At 40.0% G+C, this 13,665-nt stretch overlaps 1 protein-coding gene across 5 annotated transcripts in view; it reads right to left on the reverse strand.

Annotated features, from left to right (window-relative positions):
* The window catches only part of MYO5A (myosin VA), a 391,043-nt gene that overhangs the window by 117,473 nt on the left and 259,905 nt on the right, over window positions 1–13,665 (reverse strand). For all 5 annotated transcript variants that reach the window (XM_082256683.1, XM_082256682.1, XM_082256681.1 and 2 more), the window contains 3 exons: window positions 12,511–12,594; window positions 6,948–7,103; window positions 4,833–4,930 (listed from right to left, as the gene is read on the reverse strand). In XM_082256683.1, the coding sequence (XP_082112809.1) occupies window positions 4,833–4,930; window positions 6,948–7,103; window positions 12,511–12,594 (338 nt within the window). The remainder of the gene's footprint in view (window positions 1–4,832; window positions 4,931–6,947; window positions 7,104–12,510; window positions 12,595–13,665) is intronic.

Genomic DNA, 13,665 nt, shown 5'->3' on the forward strand with positions numbered 1-13,665 from the left:
GGGAAGGTAGTTTTACACTGACAGGAAGAATTCATGAACTACCACAGTGCTCAACAGCGCCATGGTAGTTGATTGAGAACTACAAGCCGACAGCCGCAAAGGCTAATCGGTACTTGTAGTTCATTGATTCACAGGGATCCTTGAAATAGGGTTGCCACCTCATCCCCTTAAAACTGAACACATAGTATTTACACATTATTTCTGTGGCTAATTTATTGTAGATAAGTCACTGAGTTTAATTACCACCTCAATCAGCCACAGAACCAGTGTAAATATGTGTTGGTTTTAAAGGGATGAGGTGGCAACCATACTGTGAATCAAAGATGCGGTTGTGTGGGCAGAGCCCCGCACGGCCGCGTGCTCTTTGAATTGTGGCAGCAAGTACAAGAAGATCCCTGGCTCGCTGCCACAAGGGGATGGGGGATTGGGGGCAGAGGGGTCTGATACTGAATATGTTACACCTTAAATATGGGTGTAACATGTTTATAAAGGTGAACGTATCCTTTAAGGCCCAACTGTAGTTAGAGGCATCAAATTGTGAAATGCTTAACGTTAAATGTTTTACTGTTTGTAAAAGCACTAGCCAAAAATCCAAGGTACAAACCGCAGAGCAGAACCGCTATTCTAGGTTTGAGAACAATGGGGTTGATCTATTAAAACTGGGAAGTGCAAAATCTGGCGCAGCTGTGCCTGGTAGCCAATCAGCTTGTTCAATTAAGCTTTTGCCTAAAAAACTTGGAAGCTGATTGGTTTCTATGCAGAGCTACACCATATTTTGCACTCTCCAGTTTTAGTAAATAAACCCCAATGTCTTCCTGCAGCAGTCTGACCATACTACAGTGCTACAACATTTGCTCTTCTTAGAGAAGAGGTGCATGCTGCCTATGCCTTTGATTCTGAATTAAACTTCAACAAGCATTAAGACTGTCTCATAACTAATGCCCCCATCCCACCTGGTAAATACTTCCCTACCTTCACTCTCCTTTGATATTTACTATATTTCCCTGCCTGGCACAGAACAGTCTTTCCACCAAAAACATCCACATCAGGTCTTCTTCCTGCGCATGCACGGCAGTAACATTTTCAGTGGGAAATCTGAGAATTTGTGGCTGGACAGGTCCACAAAGTGAATATCACAAACAGATTTGAAGGCAAGTATTTTGCTTTGCAGGCTGCACACTAGGGAAGAAGTGGTGGGGACGTAAAAGGAAAACTATACTAAGGCTGGTTACACACTGATAAGCATTTTCAATTGAGTCCATGGGCCTGAAGGAAAGAAATCGAACTGATTACTCTACAGCGTGGAAGGACAAATTCCCCTGGTGAGCATTTGTATTCTGACAGCTGCTGCCGGAAGCTGTTAAAATCCCCAAACAGTTGCTGTATCTGACTGTATGCAGTCGCTGTCAAGATTGCAAACTTTCCACCTGGCTCCTCGATTTTTCAATCAAAGGATGTCGGGCAGAAGGGGGAAGACCGGGTCACACACTAAGGAAATTTTAGCTACATCATCAGGAACTGGTTGAAACTTAGACAGTGTAGGGCTAGCTTAAAAGATAAGTTCACCAAAAAATAATAAATGCACATTTTTTTACAGGTTAAAAAAAAAAAAAACATGCATTTACTATTTTTTTTTTTAAGAGTCTGGAAAGCATGTCTCTTACAGACTGTAAGTGTAAGCTGTCTGCTTGTACATCGTACAGGCTGGCAGTTTCACACATCTAGGAAGACTCAATGAACTGAGAGTGCTGAGAACTGAGAAATAAATGCCGACAGCCGCAAAGGTTGTTGGTACTTGTAGTTTCGTTCATTCACAGAACTCTGTGAATGAATGAAGCGGCAGTGTGGGCAGAGCCCAACAAGGCCTCACTCTTTTCAAAAAATGACAGCTTGTACGGGGAACTTCTTTCTGTACTGCTGTCACAGCGAAAGCTTGGATTGCCGAGCCGCTGCAGGAGCAGGAACATATTACATGTTCCACCTTAAAAACGGGTGGAACATATTCTTTAGTTTAAGGACACAATGGTCAACCATTGCAAGAAACTTTTTTTTTTTTTGTTATTTTCTTAGGCTAGCTGGATTAAATGCTAGAAATCAAATAGGTACAAATGGTAGGGTTTTTAAGGTGCCAATGGAACAAACAATACATTTTGTATTAAAGGGGAATACAATCCTCCATGCGGCTAGTGCCCATCCCTTCTTTTTAGTCCAAAGTATATCATACAGCCAGTATCTACGGCCTAAAAGAAATTGCAGTCATCAACAAGATTTTGTAGTTGAAGCGAAGGCTCTACAAACAAGACTTTTAGCCAGGGGCTTTAGTTGATCGTGTTTAAAAAGAGCCTCTCATAGGGCATAAACGGTGTCAGCACCTCCATCAGCGTCACTGCACACTGGAGGTGAGGGGCATCATAAAAGCCCAGAAGCAGCGCTTTTTCAGCATTGCAACTACCTAGGAGGAGGATACTTGTTTGTAGGAGACACACAATTTAAATACTAGCCATTTAAGCTAACATAACTGTCCTTACCTTTATATTTGAGATTTAGGAGCCCATATGTTCTTTTTGTCTTTAGACTCTCTGGGGGTGGTCAAGACCTTTAGGGCCCCTTATCATCCAAGGGGAAGAAATGTTCATGATACAATCATCTTTCTAAGGCTAAATTAAACTACATAGCCCCAAGGCCCCATGATTCTCTATAGATGGCAATAGGTAAACCTTTATTTTTATTAAGGCACATAGATAGTACTTGTTATTGCAATTTAAAATTCATGCAAGTCATTTTCATGTCCTCCTACAGGTTTTGAAATTCTGAGCTTAATTGCCCCTTGTAGTACACCAATATCTGTCCTAAAGTACTATTGTTACAAGGCCTGAGTGTCTCCTTTGTTGTTTAACATCTATTATTAATATTATACAGGATTTATATAGCACCAACAGTTTGCGCAGCGCTTTACAATGTGAAGGAAGACAATACAGTTAAAAACAGGAGGAACTAGAGGGCCCTGCTCGTTAGAGCTTACAATCCAATATCTTGAGACATCCTCTAATGATAGAGTACTGCGGATCTACCAATGTGAGCACCATTATTTATAATTATATATAGAAGTATATACCTTTGATCAATAATTTGTAAAATTGTTTGGAAAGGTTCTTTGTGATGATTCATTTTATTTCTTTGTTAGTTTGCACGTGCAGCATCCAGAATCATATCTCCTGAAGAAGCTATCTTTATATGGCGAAACACGTCGAGTAAAACTGGATCTTGTGCTTGAAATAAATTTAAAAGCTTTCTTTTACCTATGGCTTTTAATACTTTGCATCAATACAATTGAATATTTTTATACAAAATTTATTGTTTGTTTTATTGGCACCTTTAAAACCCTAACATTTGTACCTATTCAATTTCTAAAATTCCTTAAGGTGTGGTGCGGTTGACTTCTAGACACTCATCTTCACTTTTCAATACTTGGATTAAATGCTAGGGAATTTTTGTTGTTTAAAGTTCAGTGAATGAGCTCACTCACATGCATCTTTTCAATGCTAGTTAGAATTGATAGGAATGGCTGCCACACTCTGTTTTGTGTTGTGCACATTGGTGTACATGTACTAAAGCATACAACAGAAACCTTTGTTTTTAATGTAAATGCAGTTTATAGATCGTTTCTATCCAGCTGGACTGAGTGTTGGGGAGCTTTTATAATATTTTTTTCAATCCCGACATATGTTTATCTAAAATCAGCAAACAGATTGGAAACCATACCCAAGTGAAATACTCCCTCCAGACTGAAAACCATAAAGCATATTAGTCACTTACAACCATCAATCAGCCGTTACATTCCTCCCTATACTGTGAAATAATTCATGAACACGGCTGAGGCTTTCAGAAAGAAGAAGAAAAAAATGGCCATTTTTGACCTTAAGGATCCCAGGGCTCATGCACAGCCTTTTAATGTAGGTGAACGGATCTTTGATATTTATGTACATGGTACAGCATGGTAGTCTGTATAAGAAGTGTAGGTTTAGATTAGCTTATAATTAATAATAAAGGTCATGCAGAAGCAATCTTTCATAATTGAATACACATGTAACCTTGTGTAACACTAAAGCTGCACAAAATATAAAAAAATATTAAACTCATAAATACAGAAAGCCTTTTTATTTAGCTGAAATGCAAATTTGCCTTCTTAAAGGAGAGTCAGCATTTTTCCAAAAGAGTAAGCAAAGCCACTGTGAAATTCTGCTGTATACAGATCTGTTGGTCCTTTCTGCTTTACAATTAGTAGCAGTGATGACAAAGCACAAGAGCCAGTCTCTATTTACTAAGTCTTTCTTAAAGGGTGAGTTCACCTTACCTTTACAATTCGCAGGTAAAAAAAATTAGCATTTATTATTTTTTTTTGTTAGGAGCCTTTAAAGCAATGCACCTACAACCAGCAGATTGTGACAGCGACCAGGGGGGAAAGATCTCCTGCTTGGTTTCAAAACAGGGGATCGGGGGCCGGTACATCTGTAAAATGTTACATGCCACATCCGAAACATGGGTTATACAAGGTGAACTTATCCTCTAATTTCTTTGTATAGTTCCAGTGCTGCATTATGTAGTAGTAAAAAAATTAGGCAATTCATTCAAGGAATGTAGTGCTCTGGCGGGGGCTCCAAAAGGAGTGGTAAGGGACTGCTGTGTGTAATACCATTGCACATAGCAGGTTTTTTCATTTTAATGCAAAAAAAAAAAAAAATAAAAAAGTCTTTACAATCACTTTAAAGAAAAAAACAATAACCGTCAAAACTGCAAAAACTGTTTTTAAGACATGCATATGATCTACATACGTAAATGGATACTTGAAGTCATTTGGCTTGATGCAGCGCACATAGTGTGGGGTTGTGGCATTCAGTGTCTCCATCAGCAGGTGCAGAGAATTCCTAAACTGAAATATGACAATACAGCTTCACAAAACAATGAATAGCAAATCATATTCAGTTGAAAATATAAATAGAAGCCAAAATGTTTGTGTAAAACATAGACCGAAATACACTTTGGACTGGAATGGACTGAAGGGACCACTAGCATGGACAGAGATTGTCACTGTGACTCAGGAGGGGACATATCGTGTCAGTGATCTGTGCTGTTGCACACTGTTGTCAGTGTCACTGTGAGAGTCAATTTCATGTGTGTGTGCTCCCATTCTAAATTCTTACCCTCCTGAGTCCTGTCCCTGAGCTACTTACCCACTATATCAAAAATAAAAAGAGGCTCCTACACAAACCGATAGAAGGCGCTACCAAGCAAGAGTGTACTCCAGTGACCCATATATTTTCAGCAACGAAATAGAAGATTGCAAAAGCATGGAAGGCGACAATTTTTAACTTCAACAAAGTGAAAAGTGTGGTGCACAGTACTCTGGTGAATGGGAAATTGCCGGCAATATTAACTAAAACACATGATAAAGTATTATGTACCTGGCAGCCCTGGCTAGATTACTTCACATCAACGCAATCGCCTACACGCTTCTTGGATCTGTAATCTAACACAATGTGTTAACATACCCAATGTGATCCTCAGAAACAGGGATGGCCTTCCCCTAGCACCCCCCCACCCTTTTTTTACTCTTTCTTCTCCTTTTTCTCTCACCTTTCCATTTTTTTTTTCTGATTCTCACCACCTTAATATTGCATTTTTGCTTATAAGTTAGAGAGGTACCTCTTTTTGGTCCCACGGACAACTGTACTGTTCTTTCTAGTTCTCGGGCCCCCAATCAAAGGGCCTTTATCAGAAACAAAGTGCATCGCAAATCCAGGCAGGGCTCTGATATTTATCTAACACAATGCTGCTCGAAACAATTGTCCTTTATTTCTACATCATGGTTTTATTTCCACTATCTGCGGAGAGAAACTGCTTTTGAATTTGTTACAATTTTCGTATAGTACTATTGGCTTTGTAACCATCTACTCATTTTGAATAATAAAATTCAAGTGAAAGAAAATAAAATAAGAAATATGTTTTTTGCCTTAATATCTACCTTTAATCAGATTGCTTATTGCATATTGTACTTGCTTGTAGCCTAAATACTGAAATTTGCACTTAAAGCGGAGTTCCAGCCTTTTCACTCACCTGTCCCACGGTCCAGCGATGCGGCCGCCCGAAGCCTCGATCCTCTTCCCTCTGGTCTCGGCGCCGCCGGCATCACCGGTGTGGGCAACCGGCTGTGACAGTTTGCGGCTTCACAGCCGGGTACGCACTGCACATGCGCGAGTTGTGCTGCGCGTCTTGATTGGCCGGCAATCTTCTGGGACTTCTGACATGTCCCAGAAGATTGCAGGGAGGGAGGGGGGGAAGAGGAGAACTTCCGTTCAGGGCGCCGCGGCGCTCCGAGCGGAAGTGGGAGCGGGTACCTGTCAAAACTAGATACCAGCTCCCCCCCCCCCAAAAATGACATGCCAAATGTGGCATGTCAGGGGGTTATTAGTACCTAAAACGGAAGTTCCACTTTTGGGTGGAAATCCGCTTTAAAACTGTTATTTTGTAACTTTTGGAAATATCAGAAAAAACTTGCCCATGTCAGTAAAAACTTGGCTGTGTCCGTAATTTGGATATCGTGCCAGTCGATTTCAATCTGCTAGGTTGGAAACAATGTGCAAGGGTTAACTGCTTGTTTAGGTCTAGGAGGAATGGAAAAGAAGATATCCTTACCTGATCCTCAGTGCTGCTAGACTAGTTTAGGTTTTCTTCCACTTTAAGCAATGATAGAATACTCAGCTTAGGCCAGGTGGGGAGCATGCAATAAACGCGTCTGAGCAATATATATTGCACTCACCCATTATCTGCTTCTTCAGGAACGCTGCCATAAAAACCCTTCAACATTGTGTATATGCCTTCTCTTTTCAAATATAATTACACATTTCAAAGAAAGACGAGCTACAGAAGGTTGGATCTTTTAGATTTACCTGATGGCCAACTGTTTTCTTATGCTCCTTGCTTTTTTGGTCAGGCTTTGGTTTGCGCAGGCCAGTGCGGGATAGGAGCGTGCGTCCCGAGGGTGTCACCGTTGTGGGGCTTGTGCTTTTCTCATCATCATGAAACAGTTCAGTCAGCAATTTAAACTAAAAGAAATTACAAAACTAAAAAATTACTATCCCCAAAGTTTTAAGTACTGGTAAATAAATGTATTACCAGATTAGTAATAACTGCACTACTTTTGTCTCAAAAACATTAGTAAAAACGTGCATAACAAAGATAATAGTATTGATTTCTAGAAGGTTTTGTAGAACTTAAATAGGTCATAGAAGAAGCATACTCACATGCAGCTATTGTAACAAGCAAAGAAAGAAAAACAAATCACCTTGGTTTAGTTGGTCTAGTTTCTAACATAAAAAAAAGGTTAGTGTACTACTATAAATAATCAGACACCCACCAACACTTCACTCTACCATTCATATGCCGAACACCATCATTGAATGTAATAACCCCAATATTGTTATCTGAATCCAATATTTTTTATGATATTGCTGATACGCGTTTCATGATAAGCAGAATACGCATTTCGTTAATTACTCTTAAGAGACACATGCAAGGGACCCTGATGGAAATCTTGTCTTCTCTCTGTGTCCCAGATACTAAACTTAGCATATAAACTCAGCTGGAAAGTGGAAATAAAAAGGACTTGTTTAGCTCTTTCAATGTCTGCACTAATTTAACAAGTGTGGTATACATGCCCCTAGCAACTGGCACATTGTCTTGTTCATAAACCAGTGCAAGCAGCCACCCTTTTCCCAAGCAAAAAATAAGTAAAGCATGTTAAAGCAATAGTAGTGGAACCAATTAACCCAAGAGGATATGTCCTGAAAGATTACCTTCTGATGAATATGTATCAAACACATGGAATAAAAATAAAAAAGGAGAAAGTACAATGTAATCAGCTGATGGTTCAAAAATAAAACATTAGCAAAATGTACAGATAATTCATGAATGATTACAAAACCATACTGCATATACAGTCCAGAACCAAAGCCTGCAAGTATTTTGGGATTTATTCACATAAATGAGAGCGTAAAAAATCCACAGCCTATAGTTTTTAAGAAGGTTCCTAATAATAGCTTCAAAATAGGTTCTTCAAAATAACAGCAAAAGTGAAGCAGTGAATGTGCCTTTCAACATTCACTGGTAGTGAATCAATCACTGTCATTCAACAACTTGCAGTACATACGCAGTATATAAACAGCCAGGATTTAAAGTTGTTCTAAAAGCAGAACGCATTCTATGCATTAAGGTAAAAAACCTTCTGTGTGCAGCACCTCCTTAGCCCCCCTAATACTTAACCTGAGCCCGGTCTTGATTCAGTGCTGTGCGCGAAAGCAGCATCAGTGCTCTCTCTACCTCCTCAATGGCTCAGGGGCATCAGCTGGAACCATTGGCTCCTGCTGCTGTCAATCACAGCCAGTGAGGAGGGAGCAGGGGGTGAGGCTGAGCCACACTGTGTGTATCAATGGACACACAGAGTGCGGCCCAGGAGCAAGCCAACATGAGGGCACTATGCGGGGGGAAGAGCACTGGTGGGGGACCCAAGACGAGGGGGATAGCGGCTGCTCTGAACAAAACATTGCACATAGCAGATCAATATGGCATATTGTTTTTTTTTTTATATATATATATATATACACATATATATATATATATATATATATACACACACACACACACAATTTTTCCCTTTACTATAATAGTGATTAAAACAAGCTCATGGCTGCAACTGTGGACTAAAGGTGGTTCTAGATTGATCGAAATTTGACTGGTTCAGCAGAGACTGGCCAAATTTCAATCCATGTATGGCCATTGATACTTTAACGATTGACTTCTGTTGAACAGAAATGGTGAAAAACTTCTCTCAATCAGCTAGCTACAGCTGCTGAAGAGTGCATTCTGATAGTGGAGAGTCCCTGCTTTCTGAAAACAATTTCTCAGTGGGGAGGATTTCTCTATCCACCTAAATTGTGTGGATGGAGGAATCAGCTCTTTATTTTCGTTCAGCCCACCAGAAGAAAACAATCATCTAATGCCAGCTTAAAGCGGAGTTCCACCCAATAGTGGAACTTCCGCTCTTTTGCTCCCCCCCCCCTCCGGCGCCACATTTGGCACCTTTCAGGGGGGAGGGGGGAACGGGTAAATGTTTTTGACAGTACCCTTCCCCACTTCTGGGATACGGCGCCGCGGCGCTGTCCCTCGGACGTTTGGCCCCCTCCTCCTTCCCCCACCGCAGCGCCAATAGGAATGCGCAGTGCGCTTCGCGCATGCGGAGTAGGGACCAGCCTGTGAAGCCGCAAGGCTTTACTGCCGGGTTCCCTTACCGGCAATGGCGGCGGCAGCATCAGACAGCCAATGGAAGAAACATTGGCTGCGGTGCCCACATCGCTGGACTCCAGGACAGGTAAGTGTCCTAATATTAAAAGTCAGGAGCTACAGTATGTGTAGCTGCTGAATTTTGATTTTTGGAGGGGGTGGAGGGGAAGGCGGAATTCCGCTTTAAAGTGTAAATTTACCCATAAAAACTGGATAGAAAATAACGTTCTTTAGCAAGGAACATACATTCCACAATAATAATTATGCTACAAAAATTGGTATGTTAGAAAAATAGCCTAGGCTATATACAGCGCTTGCCGCAGAAAAACAATTAACTTAATGTATGTGAACAATGTTGAAAACGTATCTTTACAGTATAAGTGAAAATACAAATCAATTAAACACATGAAAATTTATAAAAAGTTCCAAGGAATTGATAAATAGATAAATAAGTCTTTTCCAGTGGTGATCAATATATGTGAATAAAATAAATGTAAAATTCAATAAATAAAGTCTTTTCAAGTGGTGATCAGGTGCAAAGTGCTTCGTGCTCAATAAATAAAATTTTGTGACTTTCGTGATGTGGATTCCTCTTTTCCTGTGGCTTGTGGTAGAAATAAATGACTTACCAGAATTGTTGGGTCCTATGTGCTGTATAGCACTAGGATCTACAGCGCTTGGAGGCCATTCAGGCTGGATTGGGGAGCCCCTTTGTGGATGATCCTGGTGGGATACAGGTTAGGTTCCTCCTTACCCGATCCTCAGGATATGGGGTTAAAAGAAAGGCTCCAGATAGTGTATTATCGTTTTAAACGTTTATTCATCAAATATTCATAAAAATCGGAGCGAAGAAAGACTAAACCTCCAAGCTACCTTTTGAAAACGTCACAGGAAGTGACGAAACGCACGTCAGCACGCTACTCACCACGTGGAATGCAAGCCGGGACACTCCGCTCGCCACTCTGCTAGGAGGTGTTTGTAAGCGGTTTCTTTGCCTGCAAACTTGGTTTTAGTCTTTCTTCGCTCCGATTTTTATGAATATTTGATGAATAAACGTTTAAATCGATAATACACTATCTGGAACCTTTCTTTTAACCCCATATCCTGAGGATCGAGATCAGGTAAGGAGGAACCTAACCTGTATCCCACCAGGATCATCCACAAAGGGGATCCCCAATCCGGCCTGAACGGTCTCCAAGCGCTGTAGGTCCTAGTGCTATACAGCACATAGGACCCAACAATTCTGGTAAGTCATTTATTTCTACCACAAGCCACAGGAAAAGAGGAATCCACGTCACGAAAGTCACAAACTTTTATTTATTGAGCACGAAGCACTTTGCACCTGATCACCACTTGAAAAGACTTTATTTATTGAATTTTACATTTATTTTATTCACATATATTGATCACCACTGGAAAAGACTTATTTATCTATTTATCAATTCCTTTGAACTTTTTATTAATTTTCATGTGTTTAATTGATTTGTATTTTCACTTTTATATTGTAAAGATAACTTTTCAACATTGTTCACATACATTAAGTTAATTGTTTTTCTGCGGCAAGCGCTGTATATAGCCTAGGCTATTTTTCTAACATACCATTTTAAATCTACAGCTGCTGCCACACAATATATATTTTTATATTTATATCTCACTAATTACACACATATTTTTATATTTTTATCTTATATTTAAACAAAACCTTTTCCGAGGTGCGGGGAGATACACTAGTATAGTTATCTTATATCTATAAAAATTGGTATGTGCTGTGTAAATTGTCTCCAGTATTGCTACGGTTTCTTCTTGCTGGAGGCTGCCATTTTCCTGAAGCCCAGAGCCCCTTAACAGCATTAAATCATAAAGCAGAACTAAACCCTTCAATTTAACGGTTTGAAAAAACAGTTACATTCTTGGAATTCCAGGATTGTTAACTGTGACATTTGCTTATGTCCTCAACCAAACTGTCAAACCATCCAATGGCTGGTGTCATAACTGATCACATGTGCAGCACCATGGCAGTTGCAGATCAAACAGAAGCATCTTCCTTGGCTGTAAAGGATAGGAGGGTTTAATTCTGCTTTAGGGCTGTCAGCAGATCTGCCTCTACAAACTTGGCAGTGCCTAAAAATAGAAAGCAACTGAGCATGTGCAGAGCAGGGTGAGACAGTGTATTACTGGATTTAAACAGTATAGGCACTTATTTTTAATGTTTTACAGGGGCGTAACTACAGAGGTTGCAATCGCTACCGGGCCCCATGCTCCAGGGGGCCCGGTAGCAAACCAGTGGGAGAACTTCCAGGATCGCAAAGGTCACACTTGCGACCGGACCCTGGCATTGCACCACTGTGGGGAGGCCCCAAGATTGCAGGAAGGGGGCCCACAAGATTGCAGGAAGGGGGCCCACTGCAGAACTTGTGAAAGAATCCTGCTGCGGGACCGTAATAAAAGGCCATGCAACGCGTGTAAAGAGCCCCAGGATTAGTGGGAAGAGCCCTGGGCTTGAAGGTAAGGGCCCCGGCCAGGGGTCTGGGGGGCCCTTCATGGTTTCTTGCATCAGGGCCCTGAAGGTTCTAGTTACGCCTCTGATGTTTTACATAGCTTTACCTGCAAAATGGGCCTAATTTTCTAACTAAAGTTCCACTTTAAGGTACCTGGCATCTTTAGAAATGTAGTAAACTTCCTCACACTTTTCAGAAAACTAGCATTTTAAAGTGCAAACCAATACATCTAATTTATTAAATGATGCATACTACAAATTAGCAAACAACCTGATATACTTATTTACTTTAAAGTTTTGTGCACACCTGTTATCTAAATTATAAAGTCAGTGAAGAAAACACATTTTTAAAGGCCTCACAAGTGATTATGTGGCCCACAAGAGGGCCTACTCTACGCTACTCTACGCTAGGAGATACATCACATGATGGTAACTATCAAGGCTGCAGAATGACATTTACACAGATTAATCTACAAGAACATACAGTTGGGTGGTTGAGATGATGTCAATGATATCTCCTTCCCAATGATGAACTAGCATGTGATAAAGAAAGACTGTATGAATGTATGATACTTATAAGTGATGTCCTAATAAAGATACACCCTAAATAGAACATTTAGAAAAAGAAAATCTCTATTTTCCTGGAACAACGATTATAAGAATCATGCTTCACCAACCTTACTGGCTTTCAAGACTTTAACTTGCTCTTCAAACACCGTATCCTTGTTCTTTTCAAGAAAACCTTCACACTGATATTCAACCTGAAGTAGACATTATTATAGTTATAGCGTTACAAAAGGAATAATAATTCTAACACAATATATTTTTTATGTGCCCACAAAATGTAACCCCGCAAAGTTATTATTTCACAACACTCAGGCATAAAAAAAAGTTTGTATTTGGGGTGTCTGGTTTAGGGGGGGGGGGGGGTCAGCTAATCTTACTATGAATAGCCCCTATATTATACATTTAGATATAGATTGGGTTAGAAATTAGAATTTACAGGAAAGCATGTGCTTTGATGGTTCTTCTCATGTTAAAGTAGAATTGAAGCTAAAACCTAGCTAGTCCTAAAAATGCAGCCCCCTCCTAACACCTGTGCTGAGCAATGTGTAAAAAAACATGTATATATATATATATATAAAATAGCTGTACTTCTGCATTGCCAATATCATTTAAAATGAAGTGTGTGTATTATAAATCAAAAAAGGAAATACTAGAGAAGTAGAAGAACCCAACAGTGCTCACACAACTATAAATGCTACAAATGAAATGAGATTTGGGTCCTGCACTGCTAATGAATATTCAATAAACTATTATAAGCAAACTAATGTTATAAAAATGCCACTCATAGCATAGTAAAACTTACCAGCATGAATATTAGAAGGTTTTCAAGGCCATCTACCCTAATTTCCACCGGAGTACTGGGATAATTATATAGTGAGTCCCTAGTGGGCAGGAAGCGAGATCTGCCTTGCGCATATTATTATAGCACGTAAAAAATGCCTTCCATAGTTTAGTAAAACTTGCCAATCATTTTATTACTATTAGAAATGCACCTACACTTTTATCTCCTGAAAGAAGTCATGTGACGATGACGCGTGGGGTGTGAGCGGAGGCAGGTGTAGAACCGTAAGTGACGTAAGCGGAAGCATTTTCCGGTACTCATGTATCATTTTATGCTTTATCACAGGTTTTAAAAGTGTAGGTGAATTTCTAAATATTAATAAAACATTTGACAAGTTTTTCTATGCTATGGGAGGCATTTTTAGATCTTATTATGCTATGGTCAAGGCGGATCTCACAGCATGAATATTAGGTCTTAAAGGCAC

The sequence above is a fragment of the Pelophylax lessonae genome, assembly GCF_965119305.1.
Source record: "Pelophylax lessonae genome assembly, chromosome: 4".
In the NCBI taxonomy this organism is placed as follows: Eukaryota; Metazoa; Chordata; class Amphibia; order Anura; family Ranidae; genus Pelophylax; species Pelophylax lessonae.